Source organism: Accipiter gentilis, chromosome 20, assembly GCF_929443795.1.
Source record: "Accipiter gentilis chromosome 20, bAccGen1.1, whole genome shotgun sequence".
Taxonomy (NCBI): Eukaryota; Metazoa; Chordata; class Aves; order Accipitriformes; family Accipitridae; genus Astur; species Astur gentilis.
In genome coordinates this window covers 19932843-19956878 of record NC_064899.1, presented here as the reverse complement: position 1 = coordinate 19956878, position 24036 = coordinate 19932843, and the positions used below count along the sequence as shown (strand labels likewise).

Below are 24036 nucleotides of genomic sequence, written 5' to 3'. Positions count from 1 at the left end.
GATGTGCTCTGCCATGAGCTCTTAGTGTTGAACAAGTTTCCCAAAACGTAAGGATGTACTTCATACTTAATTATTTTAGCTTACTGGAACACTTGCGTGAAATGCTTTAAAGTTGTATCATCAAAGTATGAATGGTTAAAATTCTTGTGAAAGTCAGCTGCCATCACTTGCGAAGGTAGTTCTGAGAAGGAAAAAGACAGATGTAGAAGAATTTTGTCCATGATCCAAGTGGGTTTTGCTTCATAGAGTATTAGATGTTTTCAATTGTATTACACAGAATGGAGAGAAATTGTAAAGCAATGCAGTATAACCAACAGTCGTGCCACACAGACATGTCACAGAGTGTGGTCCTCAAGCTTCAGAAAATAAGAGGGCTGTAAGCTGAGATGATGATTTTTTTTATTTTATTTTTAAGAAAACATTAGGCAATTTTCTTCTGCAACCAAAGTAACATACGTACTTACCAATTTTAATGAAAATATGGCTGTAACTAATTAAAGGTGGATTATGCATTTTGTCTGACAGAAAGACTTAGCTTTGTGCAAAACCTTAGACTTACCAGTTATGTGACATTGCTAAATTTTCTGCCCTTGTCCTGAGTCTTTGTTGACTTTATCAGTATGTTCCAAAAGGAAAGCTGTTTTTCCAGGGTGCCGGTTACATGTTTCTCCTCCTTCCAGTATGTTTTTGCTCCTTGTTCACGTGCATTTACATGTGTGTGGTTTTGTTTTGTTCAGTCTTACAGAAAATAAAGGCAGAATACTAGAAATTACCCAAGATTCTTTCCCTCCCCCTCTTTCTTTCCTTCTTTCTTTCCTTTTCTGGTGTGCCCTTGCACTTGTCACATGTTCCCTCTCTCTCTTTTCTTCCTCCCTTGCTATCTTCCCAAATCCCCTAATTCAAAGGGTTTGTGGGCAAAGGAAATATAGTTCAATGGGGCCCTCTCTTGGCCTAATATGGTAATTTAGCTCTGCAAAACTCATATCAACACAGAAGTATTTTTATGAATGAATTTGAGAACAGTTGCATAACTTGAATTTGTTTGGGACTAAAGCTGTTACTGATATTGCTAATGTTGCTGCTATTACTGTGGTTGTTATCTAACAAGTCATTTGTTGGCTTTAGTGTGTGTGTGAGTGTGTGTATGTGTCTGGAGGCAGGATCCTAGGTGCCATGCAGAGGAGTGTATGTAGATCAGTTTAAATCCAACAAACAAATTGCTGCAAGACTATGTGCTGGTCCCATTTGCTTTTTAAAAGGCAACAAAATTTAAAAACTGTTGTACTGTCTTTTACTGCAAGGCAAGTGTTCAGTAAAGTGGAGAGAAGAGTTGTCTGAGGACAAATACATGTCAGCAAAACCAGGAAGATAGCTGAAAAGCAAAGATAAGATTATTCATATCCCTAGTTTCACCTTTAGCTCAAGACTGAGTCATATAAGGCTAATGTCAATCACTTTGTTACTACAAGGTGACCTGCTTAGTGGATGAGGGAAAGGCTGTGGATGTTGTCTACCTAGACTTTAGTAAAGCCTTTGAAACTGTTTCCCACAGCATTCTCCTGGAGAAACTGGCTGCTCATGGTTTGGACAGGCATACTCTTCGCTGGGTAATAAAACTGGCTGGATGGCCAGGCCCAAAGAGTGGTGGTGAATGGAGTTAAATCCAGCTGGTGACTGGTCACAAGTGGTGTTCCCCAGGGCTCAGTATTGGGGCCAGTTCTGTTTAGTATCTATATCAATGATCTGGATGAGGGGATTGAGTGCACCCTCAGTAAGACACCAAGTTGGGTGGGAGTGTTGATCTGCTGGAGGGTAGGAAGGCTCTACAGAGGGATCTGCACAGGCTGGATTGGTGGGCCAAGGCCAATTGCATGAGGTTCAACAAGGCTAAGGGCCAGGTCCTGCACTTGGGTCACAACAACCCCATGTAATGCTACAGGCTTGGGGAAGAGTGGCTGGAAAGCTGCCCAGTGGAAAAGGACCTGGGGATGTTGGTCAACAGCCGGCTGAATATGAGCCGGCAGTGAGCCCAGGTGGCCAAGAAGGCCAATGGCATCCTGGCCTGTATCAGAAATAGTGTGGCCAGCAGGAGCAGGGAGGTGGTTGTTCCCCTTTTAATCCACACTGGTGAGGCTGCACCTTGAATCCTGTGTTCAGTTTTGAGCCCCTCACTACAAGACACACGTTGAGGTGCTGAAGCATGTCCAGAGAAGGGCAACGAAGCCTGGTGAAGGGTCTAGAGAGCAAGTCTTAGGAGGAGCGTCTGAGGGAGCTGGGGTTGTTTAGTCTGGAGAAAAGGAGGCTGAAGGGAGACCTTATCGCTTTCTACAACTACCTGAAAGGAGGTTGTAGTGAGGTGGGTGTCAGTCTCTTCTCCCAAGTAGCAAGCGATAGGACAAGAGGAAATGGCCTCAAGTTGCGCCAGGGGAGGTTTAGATTGGATATTAGGAAAAATTTCTTCACTGAAAGGGTTGTCAAGCATTGGAACAGGCTGCCCAGGAAAGTGATTGAGTCACCATCCCTGGAGGTATTTAAAAGTCATGTAGATGGTGTGCTGAGGGACATGTTTTAATGGTGGACTTGGCAGTGCTAGGTTAACAGTTGGACTTGATGATCTTAAAAGGTCTTTTCCAACCTAACTGATTCTATGATTCTGTTTGAATTAAATTGACTTCTTTCTTACATGCTCAGTGTAAGCACTGCCTCGGGATGGAGCTGTGGCATAGACCCCTGTTTGGTGAACCTGCACACCTGGCAGTGCAGCTAATTTTTTAGGCTGACTGTGTATGTTTCATTTGGGGGGAGACATATCAACAGTAGAAAGGTAAGAAATGCCTACCACAGTTTCTTGTTTCTTTTGGTTCCAATCATCTAATGGGTCCTCAGAGACAAGTGCAGACCAGGAATGTGTAGGTGATGACTGACCAGCCAGAATTTCACATATGTCAGTGTGAAATCCTGAATCCAGCTGTTGCTTTGATGGTGGGCTATGACCACATTGTTTGTTCCACTTGTTTCCAGCTGGAAGACGTTTGTTGCAGCCTATTCGCATGTGAAGCATAGTCTGTTCTGGTCTATATAGTACTGCTGTATCTTAAACATGACGCTATCCTCTCTGAAAACACTCAAGATACCTGTGGGCATTTGGGGACGGAAGAGGGAGAAGCATTTGAAAACCATCATGTTGTGTCTGCTCTAGAAAGATGATGGTCCTGAGGAATTTTTCAGCAGTGTTTCTTTCTTGTGGGGTCTCCTTAGTTAGTAACCAGAAGGAAATAAGTGAATTCCTTATGGTATTCTCAAAGCCAAGTGTTCTTTAATTTAGGACCTGTTCATCACAGGAATAACTTCACTAAGTTTGAATAAAAACTCAAGCTAGTGTGCTTATAATCTAGGATTGGAGGTTAGATAGCCAAAGCTTATGTACCTGTTCATTCAAGATCTAAGCTTTTGTTGTGTGGAGGTATTCTAACAACTCTAAACAGTTGTGATAAGTTGCTGTTTTCTTAATGAATTCAGTTTTCCAGAGTTCTGTATCTTGGAAGTTTCAATTGTGGCCTAAAGGTGATGGGTGCTGATGGCATGTTTTCCTTTGACGAGAAGGAGCTGTGAGGATCTTGCCTTTTCTCCATGAGCACTTTATCCCTGACTCTGGTTTGTTCTCAGGCCCTGTGTGACCCCCTCCTTGCTGAAGGAGTGCCCTGGATGGCCCTTCAGACTTCTGGTCACAACTTCTTCAGAAAAAATCATGGGAGGGCTGGAGTGACAAGATACCTCCATACAGCCTGACTGCTCCCTCTGAGATCTTGTCTTGACTGTACCTGACAGCACAGTAATGTAGGTATAGCCTCCTTGAAACCTTCTGGAAAACCTCCCGTGGAGGAGACTCCACAACATCCATTGACAGCTTCTTCCAGTGTTTTAGTTTTCTACTAATGAACAAGTTTTCGTAGCTGTGCCTCAGATCATTGTTGTAGACAATTAAAGGGTTTTTTTCTCCCACTTTTCCTAGTGAACATGGCAGGAACATTTACTGTCTCTTTTCAGGGGAGCTCTTTATGCATCAGAAGACCATTACAGAGTTGTCCCATAATCTCTTTCAGACTAAGTAAGTCCAGCTCCCTTGGCTTTTCAGCAAAGATGATATTTTCCAAATACCTGAGGACTTTGTGCTCTTTTAGACTTGTTCCACTGTCTAAGTTTTTCTCACAGTGTGGGCCTGATGCTGGGTCCAGCCCTTCCTAGGAAAGCCTGTGCTCCGATCCCTTGCTTTCGGCATTCTTGATAATAGATCTCAGACAGTGATTTACGTGCTCGCTGTGGTCCTCAAATGTTACTCCTCCCCTACATGGATTTGATTTGTCCTTCCTAAAAATAGCACTTCCTCTTATTGTAGAAATGTTCTGAAATAAGTTCTTAAAGATTGCCTTTGATTTTGACCTTGTCTCCAGAGTCCTTACAGACCCTTCCAGGTGTGTGTCACTGACAAATTTTTGATAATTCAAGTTACTGATGGAACTACTTGGTAGAACCAAGGTCAAGACAAGTCCCTGCAGAAAGTCACCTGAAATGCCCTCCCAGGATGAGAGTGTACTATGACAACGATAACTTCTCTTGAGGATGACTTTATTTAATCCCTTGTGAAGCCACTTTAGAGTAATTATGTCTAGGATGTGTCTCAGGAGTTTGATGGAACATCACGTGGGACAGTGACTGGAGCCCTACTGAAGTGGAGGGGCTTCTTTACCTGCTCAGCCAGGTGTCTGTCAGAAGATGATTAAATTAGCTTCATGTGTTATTTTGGCAAAATGATGGGTGGGGTTTTTTGGTTCATTTGTATTAATTTTTTGTTTTTAACACGATCTTATTTTTGTGTGTTTACAAATTAACTGTTTGATCTTTTGTTACAGAGTGATTTTAGGGTTTGAAGTTAGGTAGATTCTGCCTACCCTCAACTTATTTCCAGGAGCCATGCCCTAAGTCATCTAGGTACATTTTAGCTTACTGGGGTTGCCTTCCTAGCTCTTTTGCTGAAATTGGTTATGTTATATATCTGGTAAGTATTCGGTCAGAGGTACTTTTGGTGAAGGCTAATGCAAAAGAAGCACGAACACTTCAGCCAAACTGTTGCATTTGTTTTCCTTCTTTGTGTGGTGGTTGATCTCTGCTGTTCTTTGTTGTCTTTGTGTTTTTAAAGTGTTTATAAATTATTATTTTTTTAATGTTATGTCTCTTGCTAACTGAAGTTTCTTTAACTCCTTGGCCTTTCTGATTTTACCCATGCATGCTTTTGCTGTTCCTATATAGTTGCCCTTAGTCACATAATTGTGTCTCCACTTTTTACTGTGATTCTTTTCTAATTTTCCAGTCATTAGAGAACTTTGTGAATAGGCATAATGGCCTGTGTTTTGTGCCCTTCCTCTGAGTGGGAATTGCTTTGGTTTGCTTTCTCTACTGTTGTCACATCTTAGAATTGAAAACTCATTTCATGATCACTATCACCAAGATTATATTCCCCTTCCAGTTCTCAGTCAATTCTTCTCTATTAGTCTAGATGAAATCTGTAATCGATGTTCCTGGCTATTTATAAAGCCAGAGATGTTCAGTGCTGGTTCTGACTGCTGCAGGCAAGAGGCAATGTCTCAGCAGCTCTCTACCCGTGTCTGTGGTATGAAAAAGTGCTGTAAAAGTCAAATGCAGGCCTCCATTTCAAATGCAGAGTAATGCCTAAATTTCAAGGGAAATGGGTAAATGTATTTCTGTTAGCAAGTGTTTGCTTTCTAGATGATATCTCATATGTCGTTGGAAAGCTCAAGGTAGAAACTCATGTCATCAGCTAACTGGATTTTCCTTAAGTGTTTCTACTTTAGAAGCACAGGAAGAACAAGAATATGGATAGGTTTTAAAAGTGTATTACTCCTGCTCCAGCTTCTGGAGCACAGAGGAGAAAATGCACAGTAAATGCATGTATACACATACTTGTGTGTGTATTCAGAATCCCCAGGTTCTAGTTTCTCTTCCACAAGTCACTTAATGCAAGACCCTACTATGATCTTTTCAGTCTCTATTTGATCCCTATTTTATAACATTTTATCCCTACTTTATAAGTGACTGCAATTCTTGCATTTATTTGAGAGAAGCTGCTGTGCTTACTAATTTGGCAAGGATTTTGAAATCCCACAGGGAAGTATTATAACTTTGCAGGAATGGTGTTATTCACCTGAGCACTGATGGGGGTGATTGTACTGTATGCTTTCACTTTGAGCACTTTTATCAATGTTGCTGACTTTTGGATGTGTTTTTCTGCCCTCACAGTAGTTTAAGGAGGTGAGAAGACAAGGTTTAAACTTGTTTAAATGCTGAAATTTGTTTGAGGTTTAAACTCGAACTTCATTTTCTTAGTAGTGGGGCTTAACTTTGGCAGTGCTGGGCTGTCACAGTTCTCTTCGATGCTGAGTGTTGCTTTCAGTGCTTAATGCATCTTATAGTTAAAATATAAATTTTAGTTTCATAGCTGGGTTCAGAGGTCTAGCAGAAAGCAGTGGAGACTAGCAATTCTAAGTTGCAATGGCACATTAGTGAGTGATGAAAATGATGTAATAAAATGTGTGTCAGCAAAAGTGCCCAGATATCAAACTTTTTAAAAAACACATTGAATCACTGCATACATTTTTTATTTCAAATGAATTACTTCAGCAACAAGATGCCTCCCAAGATTTAATAGGTATGATAGACTGGATCCTTCATGGCCATCCTGATCTGCTGGGTGCATAATGTATCCAATATCTCTTTTTAGATGTATGTATGTATAAACAGGAGGTTGGTTTGAATCTCAGTGTGTGTTTTTTGTGAATCATGCCCATTCCAGTTGGAGGAGATGGTGTATACTGGCTAGTTTGTCTGCTAAGTAGTAGTAAATTGTGTGTGCACTTAAGGGAAGTTGGGTGGGAGAGAGATAGCATCTGAAGGCCAGAAAAGGAGATAATTAAAGTATTAGTTTGTAAATTAGACTACCTGTGTTTTGTGATATCATAACAGGCTTTCTAGTAGACAAGGAAGGGGGTAGCGCAAGGAAGGGACCTCACCCTTCTTAATGCCAGAGGCTTTGTACCCTCCGAAAGCAAGATTGGCTTTCTGGGGACTTTTTGGTTCATTCTTTAAAAAAATACTTCTATTTGTTTTTTATAGATGCACAGTCCCTCCTCTTACCTGGGTGAAAACTGTTATATGAAGATTGTACAAAGGGGCCAGGAGTCAGGATTGCAGAATATGGTTGTCCTGCGACTGAGATGCCATGGCTAAGTGGTAACACTATTAATTTACTCTTCTGTTTTCTGTTTCCTTCCTCCTGCCACCCCCCCCCCCCCCCACCCCCCCCCCCCCCCCCCACCCCCCCCCCCACCCCCGCAACACTCCTGGCACTGCAGGTTTCTAAAGTCAATGGGATCACTCGAATGTCATCTCTGAGTGGAAATGCAGCCAGTGCCAAAAAGATGAGAGAAGTCAGACCTTCACCGTCCAAAACTGTGAAGTACACTGCAACAGTGACAAAGGGAACTGTCACATACACCAAAGCCAAGAAAGAACTGGTCAAGGAAACCAAACTAAATCACCACAAACCCAGTTCACCTGTCAACCACACAATCTCAGGGAAAATAGAAAGTAGCAATGCAAAAACCCGCAAACAGGTGCTATCCCTTGGAGCATCCAAGTCTAACAATACCGCTGTTAATGGTGTAAAAGTCAATGGCAAGTTGAACCAAAAGACATGCACTAAGGAGGTGGGGAGACAGTTGAGGGAGGGGCTGCGCAATTCGAAGAGGAGGCTGGAAGAAACGAATCACATAGACAAAATACAGTCGCCCACCAAGAGAATGAAAGGGGCCGTCAACTTGGCAGAAGCTGCCAGCAAAAAGGCAGCCGTAGAAAAGCCTTTGCTAAATGGACACCTTAAAAAGGAAGTGCCAGAGAAGAGTTTGGAAAGAAATAGGCCGAAAAGAGCCACTGCTGGAAAGAGTACGCCAGGGAAACAAGCACATGGCAAAACTGAAAATGCCTCCTGTGAAAATCGTTCTACCTCTCAAGCGGAGTCCTTGCACAAGCCACAAGACTCAATGGGAAAGCACGAAAAGGGCAGTAGTAAGTCTGGGTGGGGGATGCTGGGGGAGATTCCCATCCTTAGGCCCTCCACCAAGGAATTTCATGACCCACTGATATACATTGAGTCAGTCCGAGCTCAGGTAGAGAAGTATGGGATGTGCAGGGTGATTCCTCCTCCAGACTGGAGACCTGAGTGCAAGCTAAATGATGAAATGCGGTTTGTGACACAGATTCAGCACATACACAAGCTAGGCAGGCGCTGGGGACCCAACGTGCAGCGGCTGGCCTGTATCAAGAAGCACCTCAAATCTCAGGGCATTACCATGGACGAACTCCCACTCATAGGTAAGGGCTGTGGTTTCATTGGCCTTTTGCCGCTGCTTGTTAGTGTCCGTATACAACTTTATGCTGCGTTTGCCTTTGTGCTTAACTGAACCCCTGTTCAATTAACACTGCAGAGCTCTGGATCTCTTTTTATCCATTGGTCAGGCATGATACAGGTAGGTTGTCGGAGAGCTTTCCAGAGAGACTTTATGTCGACGCTTTCCCCCTGCCAGCTCTTTAGTTCACCCAGGGAAAAAAAATGCTATGTGGGGTCTTGGTCTCCAGATTTCAGGATCTTCTCCTTTCCCTGCTGTTTATTTTTGTAGGTACTACAACTATCGATATTGGTAGCCCTGGTTTATATGTTGCCTCAGAATATTTTTCAGACCTTTCCAAAGATGTTTTCCAAACAGGTTGCAACGCTGCCAAGACTTAATACAAATATTTTTTCCCCCTTTCTTTAAAAGCATTTAACCAAGGGGGAAAGAAAATATCTCAGAACTGACTTATATTTGGGTACTCAGACACTTAAAATCACAAATTTGCAGTGACCTGCTGACATTTAACAACCATTAAGTGTCAAGAATAGGCAGTAAAATGTGGTTGATTGCAAAATGGAGGTTTCATTATTTCTCCCAGCAGGTGTCTGCCAGGGCTAATGCCTGAGTGAGAATCACTTATTTAACAGAATTCTTGGTTTATGGTCTGCTGTCAAATATGACACGTGACAAAAATGTGACAATAGTTTGTAAAAACATGACAACAGCAGCATACAAATGAACTATTGAATGAGCCACCTCCATCTCTACTGCCTTTGCAGCCATGACATAGTAACAAACTTGTGGTTTTAATTTTTGTTAGCCCTTCCCTTTGTTTTTGAAGTGTTTTGAGTCAGAGCTCACAGGACCTGCATGTTTCAACTCGAGGCTAGAGTTTTGCCTTTGAGGCATTATCCGATCAGAGGCAGCTATCAACACTAGTTGAATTAAAGGACACGCTTTTCTGTTTAAACTGTTCACAACACTTCCCCTCCCCCATTTTCAAACTTTATTTTATATCACATGTGGCAAGTAAGTGAAAATGCATAAAAGCACACAAAGAATCGCAGAGTTTATGGTGAACTGATGCAGGGCACCACAGAGAAATGACAGAATTTGAGGAGGAGAAATGAGGGTTAGCACTCTGTTGCAATAGCCGTGCAAAAACGTTCAAGGAAATCTGAAAATTAAAATCACTCAAGCAGCAATAAGTGAACATTTTGTGTGCCTAATGTATGCAATGGTTGTATGCTAATAGAGAAGAATAATGAATTAAATTTACATTGGCAAGAGAGAGAAGAAAATGTGCAAGACAGCTCGATTAACGCTCCTGGAACAATGTTAACTTTTTAATGAAATACCTTAACTCGGCATTAAGATGGCATTACTGTTAATTATTTGTATTATTTAAGCACCTAAGAGCCTAATTAATAGGCAAGGATTCTATTCTACTGGGTGCCATATAACCAGAGCAAACAGTGGTCTCTTATAAAATTTGCATCTTATGTATCCTTTCTGCAGTTAATTTCCTACCTATCTCGTGTTTAAAATTAAAAACAAAATGGAGAAAAGAAGCTGGAGATCATCAGTGTACAAAGATGAGAAATCTGTTTGTTCCAGCAGGAAAGATAGAAGATAATCTGTAGTGATAAATGCACACTTATTTAAGTAGACCTGCGTACATATCCTTCCTTTCAGGGCCAAATCACATTTCCATTGGAGTAAGTGGGAGTTTTGCCAATGACTTGTGTAGTCCAGCATTTGGTATTAAATGCATACCTGAAGATGTAAGGTTTTTTTGGTTTTGTTTTGGGTTTTTTGTTGTTTGGGTTTTTATTTTTTTTCCAAATGAGCTTGCTTACTGGGCAATTTAAAAATATTCCTAATTTAGTGAAACTAAGACTATTTAAAAAAGACAAAAAAGTCAGATGCTATTTCTGCATAACGTGTTCTAGGTCTCCTATTTAAGCCATTTTGCTGTAGGTGCTTATAAATGGGTTAAACTCTTTTTTTTTTTTTCTTCCCCCCTTCAGCCTGTCAAGGAAAGTTTAAGCAACATGCGTAGGTCAATTCTGGAAAACATCAGCCTGAGATATAAATGCTTCCAAAAGTTATGACTGTGTGAAATGGAATTATAATTGAGACCATTTTGTAAACCTTAGCTGTAGCTGGCCCTATGGAGGATCTGCCAGATATGCAAGGCTCTGGTTGAATGATGTGCTACTCGAGCTCTAATATTGCAGAGTGATTATGAGCGATCATTCCATGATGCGGGAGAAAATCACATTTCTTAAATATCTCATAAACAGCGTTGAAACTAGGCCCTTAAGCTGGGTGTGCGCTATTTGTCCCACTGAAGATGATGTATAACGTTAAACCTGGACCACACTTCTTTTGAAGTCAGGAGTATGGTACTCAACTTTATGTAGGTCACTGAAGCTATTGGGATGGAAAGCCATCTTGAATTATGCCTTCAGCTTATTTGTGAACAGTGGATATAAAACTCTAGACCAAAAAAGTAACAGCCTGTATTAGAGGCCAGCTTGAAAGTTATTTTATGGTGAAGATTAAAGAGGAAAGAAAGAAAGAAAACCTTTCAAACTTGTGGGGTTTTTCCCCATGGTGTTTACGTTTTCTCAGCTTCAAGACTTAATCGTTTTGACATCATCCCCCCCCTACTAAGCTGGATAAATCTGCTACCCCATGACCGTTGTCATATGCTCCTCAAGGCTTTACCCTTGGCTTTAGCTGCAGCCAAAATCCCTTTTTCCTCTTTTCACACCTTTGCCCAGCGCTGTGCGGGCAACATTAGTAAGCAGCCTCTGGTACTGCTCTGCCTCGGTCACAATTGTTGTCATCCCAAAATGTTGCACACAGGTTTAGACTGCTGAGTATCCCTCCTCACTGGCTTGGCACAAGTGGTGGAAATGGGGAAAGTGGATGGAAGAAGGAAAATTGGGATCAGCTATGAAGTGTCCGAGATGCAGCACAGGGTGGTTTGAAGAAAGTAATACTGCTTGCACTAGGAAGCAAGATGATATGGCTGGCCCTTCAGATGCTGCAGCTTTGGTTTGCTGTAGCTAAACCAACAGTAAATATTTACCATAATGTTGCTTATTGCACTTCTCTGTTGTATAATAGCATTTTTAAGTGCTCTGAAATGGCTATGGCATAATGATTTTTTACTTTTCTCAGAGTAAAAGGGGAAGGAGAGACAATGTGGCAGCAGCAATGTTGACGCAAGTTTTGTATTAATTCTCTTTTTTCCTTCAGCAGTGCCCTGTTGAATTGTAGGTGGTCTTTTGTCCATTTCTTCACTGTCTCTGTTGATGATTTATTTCTGTGCTTTGAGAGTATTTATGATGTTTCTTTTATTGTTCCTCATCTATTTGGCTGCTTTTTATGCTGCAGTTTGTATAATACTCCATTTTTATTTTTTGACTGGAGCGTGAAATGTGCTAATCATCTCAAAACATACAAACCCATAATGGAATATAAAATATGGATGGCCTCAAACTGGAAAAATAGTATGTCTCAAACTTTTCTATGCAGTTGCAGGCACCAACCCTCCCCCGCTTCTTTTGGATTTTTTTTTAAGGATTTTTCTACCTGTAGTGAAATTAATGATCTTACTGTGCTCCTCTTAAATACTAACTGTATTGAAAGTGTTGTGCAGACATTAGATAATCAAATGTTTCACCTCCAGAAGGGACAGGTACTTGTCTTTTTGATTGCCAGGACTCATCTTGCCAGTCGTTTTGCTTCTTCCTGGTATAAACCAGACATGGGACTGGTGGCAGGTGAGGGCAGGGTGGGAGTGTGCGGGCTTTTAAAGAGCTGGGCAGCTCTCATCTCACCGGCTGCTGGGTAACAACCAGGGGAACGACGTGTGTCAGGAGATAGCTGGGGGTGCTCTAAGAAGAGAAGGGAATGAAACTTGAGGAGGAGAGCAAGTTTAACCATAGGAAAGGCTATTGCAAATAGCAAAATATGATCTGCTGAACGGCTTAAGCTAGCAAAACAGTGGCATGTGCCTGTCTTTAGCAGGAGGTGTACGAGATAGGGACAATCCTGCTCCGGTGCCCAGGTGACTAAAGCTGTACAAGTGGCACGTCCCATATGTGTCCAGCTTGGTAGCGTGCTTGATGCGAGCCACCCGCAACTTTTCCTAACCTGCTCCTGTGTTTCCCTTTCCCCATCTCTGCTGCTTGGCACACGCGGACCCCAGGAGGCTGCGAGCTCGACCTGGCCTGCTTTGTCCAGCTGATCAACGAGATGGGGGGGATGCAGCAAGTGACTGACCTCAAGAAGTGGAACAAGCTGGCAGACATGCTGCGCATCCCCAAAACTGCACAGGACAGGCTGGCCAAGCTGCAAGAAGCCTACTGCCAGTACTTGCTCTCCTACGACTCCCTCTCCCCCGAGGAGCACAAGAAACTGGAGAAGGAGGTCTTGCTGGAAAAGGAAATCTTGGAGAAGAGGAAAGGACCTTTGGAGGGACATTCGGAGAATGCCTACAAGTTCCATTCCTTGCCCCGGTTTGAGCCCAAAAATGGACTCATCAACGGCGTGATTCACAAAAATGGCTTCCGCAACAAGTTAAAAGAGGTCGACGTCCCACTGAAGACAGGCAGGCGCCGGCTCTTCGCTCAGGAAAAGGAGACCACAAAGGAGGACGACGAGGAGGAGGAGGGAGTTCTTAGCGACTTACACAAGTGTATATACAAGGTAACAAGGCGGGCTCTGCCGATTTTGGTTTGCAGAACTGATGATGCTGTCGTCTGGGTGGTATCCAGGTGCAAACTCAGCCAGCTGAGGGTAGCTGATGGCCTGCAGTGCCACCAGTGGCTATTGCAGCCGGCCAGTCTGGTGTCTTTATCCTGATCTGCCTGGCTCTCTCGGGGTGTCTGGAAAAGCTGGAAGGCGTTACTGTCATAATGAGATGCGCTGGGCTCTGCCCCCACTTTGTCTCCTTGTGAGAGGTTCCCTGAATAGCTCTGCCCAATTATTCCTGCAGACACAGTTTTTGTTTTCATTTTCTAGTGACATTTAAAGTAATGTTCTGCTCTCTCATTCCTCCTTCTTGCAAGTCTCTTGTTGAGCGAAGTAGTGCTCCACATCAAATCTAACATCACTAGAAATACTACTACATTTAGAAAGGGCAAATTGAAATGCAATCAACATTTTCAACTGTGATGCCAGATTTTACTCAGCACTAACAGTCACATGGATGCTTAGTCCTCCACATATCAAGTACATCCATTTATGAAGGAATGCTGACTCTTTCACTGTATTTTATTTGGCAGTCTCCTGCTCTGGAGCAGGACTTGGCGCTGCAGCTTGCAGTCCAATTTTGAGTTGTGTTGAATTGTGTAGCCGTGCTCCGAGAGAAATATAGCATTGAGTGTCTGTGCCCAGTAAAGGAATACTCTGTTCTTCCCCTTCCAATCTCACTTCCATCACCAGGAAATGAAGCCAGATAGCCCAAAGTGGCTTATTGTTAAGCTATTTAGGGACTGCATGAGCTCATGACTTGAGCTTTAAAAGCTTGCTTCAGGTTTCTTTTTGCAGCCTGTTACTATTTGTCAGCCCCAAAATTCTTTTACTGGGGGACTCCGGCCTCAATCCCACCTTTGAAAAGCGATCTCTTTGCCATGCTGCTGTTGGAGAGAAGCTTATCTAATGACAGCAGCATTTGTGAATAGTGAAGTGGCATTTCTGTGCTTAATATCCTGTGCTTAATGATGTTAAATGAAAAATGTGATAAAAAGCTGTATGAACCACTTCAAACTTAGTGGGAAAATGCTTCCCATCTTCTTTTCCAGTGCAAGTCCCACGTTAAAGTTTAGCAGATACATGGTAACTCAAAAAGCAAGATTGGGATTTGTGAGAAGTATCCTGGTCAGATTTAGAAAATAAAACAAGGCAAGTAAACAAAGCGCAGCTAGTATAACCAGCCTGAGTCTGCTGAGCCCCAGGCCTTTACCGCAAAAGGCTGAGAGCTCCCAAATTGCTGCTGCTGCCCAAAAAGCACTGGCAGTACTGACAGCATCAGACCCTGTACGAGTCCAACAATACCTGGTAGAAATCCTTGTGTTCTGAACATAGCAGCTGTTAGAGACAAGCCTGGGGGTCGGTGCTCTCCGCACCCACCAAAGCAGCTGCAGCACATGGAGCCGCTCGGGCAATGCCTGGGGTTGTCTGCCATGGTGCAGGCAGCTTCCTGGACACTGGGGCTTGCCCGTTGGAATCCCGTCCCACGTTCATCTGTGGTGCAGAGGCTGGGGACCTGCTGTCACAGGCGATGGACTGGCGACAAAATCTGCAGTGGGTTTCTGGAGAGAATCCCTGCTGTGGAGTGCCCTGCGGGATGCCTGGTCAGTCTGAGTGCAGAGGCGCCTAGTTTCATTTTACAGCACTTGGGGGAAAGCCCTGTAGAAGGACTGATGCATGAGAACTGGTTATGTCACTCAGAGCAAGACATAGAAATAGGAAATTATGCACCAGAATAACCCACAAGACTTGTAAAATGACCATAGTTCATCACTGGACTTTTTAATAAGTCTGAGGTGAGGTGGTGCTGGCTTACAGATTTAAGCAAAGGGTACTACATGGCATTTTATGAAACAAGCCTTTTAATCCTGCATTCTCTGTTTTTCTTGAATGATGGTGTCCTTCTCTGTCTGTGGAGGGGAGGGTGTTCTTTACCTGTTAACATGTTTCTGAGAAAATCTGAAATTTGTTTAACAGAACATGTCCTCATGTTACAGTTTCCACAGATGATGGGATTGTAATGGTTCCTTTCTAACGCATATTGCTAATTCTAATTAGAAATAAAAAACACAGAGAAAACAAAACAAAAAAACCCCACCCCTTTGATAAATGCCCAGGTCAATAGATTGAGGGCTGCAGGAGAACATCATAATCGTATGGCTGTTGTCCAGTTTAGGCCATAAAGTCTGTGCTTCAGGCCATGAAGAGGCCGTACATTTAGGATTTCGCACAGTAATTTCTGCAGTCAGCATGTGCTTGAGCTGGAACATGTTTTTAGAAAGAGACTTCTAGTTTTTCCAGGAGCAGTTATCACCATATCGCATGTCAAGGTTGGAGTAAATCTCCTTTCTGTTCGGCTGACTTTCTGCCAGGCCTTCCAAATTATTTTCAGTGTTGCTCCTTTCCAGGCTGTAAGGCCTGCTGTGCTTTTAAGTGTGTGCTGCAAGCTGCTGTGCTTGCTTCTTTACTCCTAAATGTATGGCTTTTCTACCTGACTAATAAATTGTTGTTTTTCTAAGTATGTGAAGTAAACTGTGGTCATCAAAGAAGGATCAGCTGCAAGATTTTCACTCTTCTCTTCTTTACCCAATTTCAGCTCTGAAAATATTTTAAAAATCTGTACTGGAGCTGGCTGAAAACAGCATTTGTTTCCATACAGAACAAACTGAAGGCTAATTAGCAGACCTGTTAGAGGGACATGCAGAAGAAAACACCAACACCAAGTTTTGCCAGCCTTCGCATGAAACTGTCCCAGAAATCCCATGCTGAGCTCTCTTCAGCTGGGTACTCGGCATTTTCAGACTCTGCTTAACAGGAGTCCCTCCTTCCCTCCTGTGACTACTGTGAAATCTCTGTTTGCTGCTCATATTTATGGTTGCTGTAATGTCTTTGACAGTCATAGTGTTGCATTGTCCTTCTCTGTGCTTGGTGGTGATGGTGATGCTCTGGGTTGGCTCTCATGGCTGATGCAGAGGCCATGAAGAAGAATCAGGAGAGGAAATAGGAAATTTTGCTCTTTAAACCTTCTTCTGTCATATTGTTGCAGCAACAGAGACTCTGCTCAGTAGCTTGAAGCTCCCAGGACAATTGTTGAACTGTTGAGATATTTTTGAGGGCGTTGAAAAGGGTACTTTACTCTTCAGCAATTCATTTTGTGTTCTGGTTAAAATGCTTCATTGCAACAGTTCAAATTATTTTCTGAGTTGGCATAGAAAATTTTATGCGATCCCTCAGATTAAAAAAACCAACCAACCAACAAAAACAGACAACAAAACCCCCTCAACCATTTAATTTGTATTACAACTTTTAGGAGACCAAGAAGATAACAGAATCTTGATAGAGTAGGAAATGGGTATATGCAATTTTAAAGGGCTAAACTGTTCAGTTTTTCCACTTTCTTTTTTCTTGCTTGCTGTATATCTGACAAATGGAAAGACACAGTTAATCTTGGAAGGTGAGTCCTTATTTTTCTGTGTAAGATGAGAGGAAGAGGCAAGTAACTGAAATGAGGAAGCTGCTGCGGAGTGTGTGTTGGTTTGTGAGCAGTGAAGTCTATGCTGAAGTATGACGACTGTTGGTGCGGGCCCTGCATTTTACGAGAGGTTTTGTTGTAAAAGGCTGCCTTACAATAAATGATTCATGAGAGCATTAAAAGATGAAGGAAATTGCTTATTGTATCGCAGAGCATCCAACTCTGAAGTTTATGGGAATCAGAGGGCCCCAGGCCCTGGGCATTTCACAAACTTTTTTGTAACAGCTAATTATGCTGCATTCAATTAAAAAAGTGACAATGTTACAACTGTAGGAGCATGGCAAAGTGATAGACTTGGCCCCTGGGGGAAAAGCTGCTTGTATAGTTGTTTCTAGTTTACTTGTGGGCATAGTTCTTAAATAAATTAAATACAAGAAAAGACCGAGGTGGTTTGGCAGATCTGTTTCATAATTGAAAAACTAGAAAGGTAATAGTCTGAGTAATAAAACAATCATTTACACGGAGCTTTTAAGTCTGTGGTTGCTCAGATGGGCAACCAGTGGACACGATGGGAGTTAGAGGAAGGAGCGGTAGATCTGGCAAGGGGGCAAATATTTTCCACTTCATGTTTGCAGAGTGATGCTAGTCTCTGCCTGCGGCGGTGCCCACAAACCAGTATGGCCACAGCGACCTACCAGCTTTCGTGGCTCACGGCTTCCCAGGATGTTTCTTCTGCCCTGGAGCAGAGAAGGTGATAGGGGTGTCCCTGTCTGGGCATACCAGTATGTCTGGGCTGAAAGAAGCAAGCGGGTTCTCATGCTCCTACCTTCAAAGCTTTCAGAGGATGCTTCCCAGAGCATCTGGTTTTATAGGTATGTGTGAAAGCAGGTATCCAGAAACTTAGGTATAGCTTAAGCAGAAAAACAAGTCAGATCCTCTTCTTGTACAGTTCCTGCAGCAGTGCCAAGAAAGACCGCACTCATCTGGCAATTTTACTGTGTTTTCCTTTTCTCAGCCTTGTAATAACAGGTCCTGGTTCCTTGCATTTGAACTGCTTTTATTGAATTGAGCATAACTAGTTTTTGTAAGCCGGTGATTACAGTAATCTTGGTAAACTCTACTTTTTGTGACCCCCTTCCATCACATACAATACTAGTTTGATGCTGAACGTTTCTGTGAATTTCCTCAGTCTTTTTCACTTGTTTCTCTGTATGTAAAGAGTGTAGCCACATGGTCCTTTGATCACGTATTGGATTTGATTGTAAAATGCAGGTAGGGTTGCCTACTGGGTCCTTTACAACCTGTCATAGAAAGCTGGGCCACGTCCATCTTCTGTATTTGTTAAATGTAGAGCATTGTGCTGGACAAAGTGGTGTACGTGGCCTTCTGGGAACACTCAGTTGGCTGTTTAGGTGGTTGGTTTGGTGGTTTGATGTGATTAAATTTCTGTATATTTCGAGGTTCCCTCAGATAAGAAATGAGCTTTAGACACACACATGTTCTGGAGACAGTGTCCTCTTTCCCCCTATTGCGATCTGGGATTGAGCATGTAAGGAAAAGAGTGAGGCTGGGGGAATGGAGGCATGGTTTTTTATTTTCACTTCTAATTTTATTTTCTTTTTCCACAGGGTAGGTCTGTTTCTTTAACGACCTTCTACCGAACAGCAAGAAACATCATGAACATGTGCTTCACGAAGGAGCCTACAGTAGCTGAAGTAGAGGTAAGGCCAGTGCAAGGGGTGGTAAAAGTTTTTATTTCAGGGGACTGAGTATGAGGATTCAGTATAGTTGATGTTCAGGCATTACCAGAAGCAGTTTAAGGCTGTCTAGTGTGGGAGAAAAATAAGTGGTTAGATAGACATGGTACCGATTCTTCCTTTTAAAATTTTTTGACATTTTTAATAAAGGTGTTGATGAACTGAGGGAGAGAAAGAAGTCTTAATCTGTCATGTGCTGAAGCACAGGAGCCAATAGGATCTACATTCTGTCTTCCCAATTCATTGTTACTTCTAAGTATTTATATTCTTATTTTTAAGCAGTGTTTTATGCTGAATTACATTGAGATCATGAAAGCCCTGTAAATTTCTGGGGTTTATATTTTAATGAGAGATACCTTGTTCAGTGAATTAGAAATGCATTAATGCTTTCTCTTACCACAGCAAGAATATTGGCGGATAGTGGAACAGAAAGATTGCCATGTAGCAGTGCATTGTGGAAAAGTAGATACCAACACCCACGGGAGTGGCTTTCCAGTGGGAAAATCTGAACCATTTTCAAGGTAAGATCACCAAATCCACCCGCTTTATCGACTCGTGCTGGCTGTCTCATTGTGCTGAGTGGAGGTGGGGGCGCGAGGCTGGCAGGCCAGCTTGGCACTGGGGATGTTGGCACTGGGAATGTGCACTGACATGTGTCTGCCTCTGTGTCACCCTCTCAAACAGGCATGGGTGGAACCTCACAGTCCTTCCTAATAATACAGGATCCATCCTGCGACATCTTGGTGCTGTGCCTGGTAAGCAAGTCTCTTTTTTATGTTTCCAGCAGGTGTTATGTGTCCTCTAAATATGGTGGTGTAGTCACCAAAGTCTTCTCCCTCTTTCTGGCCCCTCTGTTCACCGGCTGACCAGCTAGACGTGCAGTTGTATGTAGCAGGTGGTATTTAAAGGAATGAAGGCAGGTGTGCAGATAAAAAATGAATGAATAGTTGAGACCATATGCCTGGGAGGAACCAGTTGTACTTGCAGTATCCCTTTCTGTTGTTGCCAGTACATCGGTGTTCTTGCTTTGCGTCAGGGTGATGAAGGACAGAGCCGTGCAACTTCCTTACTTGCAAGCCTAGTCTGTAGCGCTGGGCAGAGCAGCACAGAAGTGTTCTAAATGAATTGTCACAAGTGCTCGAGCTGCATATGTGCCATTGCAATTTACTGGTAGAAACATTAGCTGAAAGCACAATTCAGTCTCCTGTGCAGGTGTTGAGCCTGAACAAACCAGTTGGGAAACAGGATACCTGTTTACAAGTACACGTACACTTGATAACATGAAGCAACCTCCTCTGATCAATGGCATTGAGCTTGAGTTACGAGTATTTGTAAATTCTCTAAAGAATAAAAATTTTTTACAGCTATTAGAAAACAAATATGTTTAAGGGCATTGTAATTGACTGGTAGATATTTTGTTAGTGGAAAATGCTGAATTTGTTAAATTATTCTCTGTGAATTCTCTGATAGGAATACTTACAACTTAAGGGTCAGCTTGTGTGTAGAACAAGATTTTCAACTAAAATGCCCACTCAAACTGTCTTTTAATTAGAAACTGCAGTTAACTCAAAACTCATTTTCAATCTGTGTTTTAGGAGTGACAATTCCTTGGCTAAATATCGGCATGGTCTTTTCTACCTCATGCTGGTCTCGAGACCAAAATCACCTTCCATACATTGACTACTTACACACTGGTGCTGATTGCATTTGGTAGGTATTCCTGTGTTTTGTTTTCTTCACATTCACTGCAGTGGCTGCATCTGTAGGCTGGTGTTAACAGCAGCTTATGTAGTACCTTTTGCATGAACGAATCTCCAGTGTTTGTGATTACAGTTTTAATAGGAAAATGTAGTATAAACTTAAGTAATGAAACACCCTTTCCTGGAAGAAAAGTTTCACTTTATCTTCCACGCTCTATTCAGAGATATTTAGCAATAAACTGTTTCTGCTTGACATAGGGTTTAATGTATGGAAAGTTTTCATGACATGGAAGCCAAATGACAGGTAGTCAAGGTAGGCTTTCCTTAGGCTGAGAGAGACACTTGTCAAGCTAGCTCCATATTGGCACTTGTAAAGTGATTGAATCCATGCTCTTGACTAAATAGGCACTGCTTGCTTATTTTATACAAAATATTTTGAACTCTGTATCTACCAGGTCCGTAGTATTTTCTTATACAATTTCTTTTCATTATCATATGATAATAATTTTTAATATGATTACACACATCATTCTAGTGTCTCAGTGTGGACATCACCACTTAGTTGCTAGCTACATTTCATGTGCACGCATCATGCAAATAGACTTAACACTCCGCTTATAAATTGTTTTGAACATGGTGAATCCTTCCTAAATTCAGTGCACACATACTGCTACAGATGATGATGAGTTAGACTGCAGTGGAATTACAGCAGCTGATGGAAGGATTAGAGGAAGCAGGTGTTGCTGGCATGTCAAGTGCCTATCTGCCAGGTTCCTGTGATATTGATATTATTACCCAAGAGGATCGTCAGTGAGAACAATAAAGGATAAGCAATGTAACTGTGTTTCTTGATCAGAGAAAATGCAATAGATGGAGAAGAGAAGTTACTTGAATGGCGCCTCCTGCAAAGGTGAGAAGCTGGTTCCCTTTCAGCGGTTCCAGCAGTTCCCCTCTTGAACTCTGAACTATGGGAGCCTTTGGCTCTTTGTTCGGTGTGACAGGAGAAGGCCTGCAGGGCCCCCTTTGCATCCAGAAGTCCCCATGGTGGCAGTGTCAGCTGCTCTTCATTCATGTGCAAAGTATGTACTTTGGTCATTACCTTTAACTCCCATGTTTCTCAGTTACTGATCATGTCAGGGTGCTGACCCAGCTGTCACTGGGAAAGCCCAGAGGAAAGGATTTGAAATCTTGGAGGAAACAATTAAAGCAGGAGCAACTCTCTTAAGTTGGAGAAATGTTCTGTATGTGATCATACCGAAGGGTAAATGTAAATGCTGGATTATGCTGCAGACCTGGGAGTTTGTCACTTTGTCATGGGCATTTCATGGCTCCTCTCCCTCATCTGTGAATCAGGAATCTGTAGTCTTTTATAATAATATACTATCAGGACAAATTACTGAGCAAGCTACATTGTCCTCAACCTTAGGTGAGTCTCTTTCCCTCTGTGGCATTCATCTAGTCTTAAATGACAGTAAATTCCAAACAGAAGGCATTCAGTAATCCCCTAATTAAGTTCTGAGGCTACTCTTCATACTGTATGTGTCAAAATGTGTGCCTTTTGGGATTGAACAGGCTTGAATGCAGCCTGCCAAAAATTTAGGAAGGGCTACTATTTCTGTTTTTCCAAGCCGAGAGGAATAAAAGCAAAGAAGCCATTTGCTTTTCCTTGATTGGCTGGCTTACACACATAAGTACATAGCTTCAGATGTATTTGTGATGATAGCCTCGATGAAACATGGATAGCAAGCAGGAATAACTCAAGAAGGAAGAAGCGAAACTCCTTTGTCTGTAAAAGCTATTCTTTGGCAAGGCTGCCAGGCTGCAGTGTCAGGCTAGTATTCATTATTAACTCATTACAACTTTTAATATTGCAATAAAGTACCCAACTTTATTGGGGAAAAGATGAACTTAATAACTCTAGGTCTGGCATAATATCTGGAGTAGCCCTGACAGCATTGCTTTCAGTGGCACTTCAGTGATAACAAAGCAGGCCACTGGGCACCAAAGCTCTCCTCCGTCTCGCAAAGTCCGCCCAGCATCCAGAAATCTCTTCTAAGGACAGGTCCCTGGGGTACTAAAATCAGTGGTGCTTCATTTACCTGCAGATTGCTCAGGTCACTCTCTAATCTCTCAGGTTTTACCTCATGAAGAGTAAACAGGCGAGAACTCAATTTTCATGCAGGGCAGAGGACAGTGACCTAACCTTTTTATTCTGGAGGGCTCCTTGGTGCCCATTAAAAGAGAGAAGAAAATTTTGTTCTGCCCAAGACACTCAGAAGTCTATGCTGGCTGCTCACTTCCCATATTTATAGGTACATCAAGAATTGCAAATGAGTGAAATCACAGCACGCACCACAGTTGCAAAGGATTTCCATCAGTCCTGCCAGTAGTCGGATAGTCCCATGCACTTCTGTGCTGGCCTTCGTCTTCGCACATCCTTCCCATGCTTTTTCCTGGGCCCATTGTTTGAGGGACTGCATGCTTGAATCTTTTGGCTGTTCCAGCTATATTTTCTGACTCTAAAAGGAAAGAGTGGGCTCTGCCGCGTTCTGGGTGTGAATTTAAAATATTTTCATCACTGCTTAAAATCTGTTATTATAGTGTAACTAGAGTAATATGCTACACACATGGAGCTGTTCTGAAGCTGTCACTGTTAGCAACACAGGTACTGCCAAGTATTTGATACACGGCATGCATTTAAAATTGCTGGTGGGACTTGATCCTTATCAAGATGAAGTTCTCCCACTTCACCTCTCTATTACCCTGAGATTTCTTCGTAAGGTCCTGATCATTGTCAATATATGAGGAGTCAGTCTATGTAAACCTGGGCAACCAGCTCATTAGAGCCCTTATTGTGGCTACAATTAGCTGTATGAGTAGATATTGTCATCTCTTCTGGCTCTTGGCTTGAAGATCAACAAAGACAAATCAAAGTCATCATCACAACGGTGAACAGTAACAAGATGTTCAAATCATAGGAAGTACAGCCTCCTACAGACTCATCAAGCAGGAGAACTCTGTACGATGCATGCGGAGTTAATATTAGTGCACATTATAAGCAGATACCCTGACAAGGTCTGGAAGGCCAGCAGAACACTTTATGAAATTGGTGGAGGGACTGGATGAATGACAAGAAAACGGCACCTTTTCCCCAAAATATTTCCATATTCATTCTCTGCTCTTGTCAAGTTTGGAAAAATGGCTGTGTGTGTGTGTCTGGTGTGGGGGCAAATGGGCTCCAGGGTGAGGTCTCGTTGCTTAAAGTGAATTGGTGAGTCATGATAAATCTGGAGATGCTTTTTACTTGCCTGAGCATAACAAATCCAAATAAAGTAATGTCACAGATAAAGTATAGCATAGCAGCAACTCAAGGCAGGTTTGGGAATCCAGGATTTGCAGTTTCCCACCAAGCTGCACTGCTCAGTTTTCTGTTGTCAGGTACCAACTACCAGATCTCGGGAACAGGTATCTTCTGGGTGGACGTAAACCATTACACTTTTGGCAGGGTGCAAGCAAGAGTAGCAACTAATTGTCACCATATCACCTCCCTGCATCCAGCGAAATAGCAGTTTTCTGGATGTGTGAAGCTAGGACCTGAGACTCCTACGTTATTTCTTGTCACTTCTGCGTAGGGAGCACTGCTGGCAGTGAGCACAGGGAGGACAGCTGCTTCCTTGGCTTCTAAAGGAGAGGAGGATGTGCAACTCGGCATAAACCCGGCAGAGTTTTAACTCTCTCTTGCTGCTTTGGCTGCTCTTAGTCAGGTCTTTCTTCTGTTGCAAGGGAGAGGAGGGATGTGGGATTTGTTTAGTAAGCAAGGCAAGAAGGTCTTAGGCTACTTTGTGTACTAACAGTAAAGCTGATTTGTGGTT

The 24036-nt window shown here is 42.6% G+C and overlaps 1 protein-coding gene across 4 annotated transcripts in view; it reads left to right on the top strand.

The window, feature by feature from the left end:
- The window catches only part of JARID2 (jumonji and AT-rich interaction domain containing 2), a 225212-nt gene that overhangs the window by 184619 nt on the left and 16557 nt on the right, over nt 1–24036 (top strand). For 3 of the 4 annotated variants that reach the window (XM_049823872.1, XM_049823875.1, XM_049823874.1), the window contains 6 exons: nt 7428–8445; nt 12691–13190; nt 18336–18428; nt 18867–18985; nt 19149–19219; nt 20060–20174. In XM_049823872.1, the coding sequence (XP_049679829.1) occupies nt 7428–8445; nt 12691–13190; nt 18336–18428; nt 18867–18985; nt 19149–19219; nt 20060–20174 (1916 nt within the window). The remainder of the gene's footprint in view (nt 1–7427; nt 8446–12690; nt 13191–18335; nt 18429–18866; nt 18986–19148; nt 19220–20059; nt 20175–24036) is intronic. The other variant, XM_049823873.1, reaches the window with a different exon arrangement.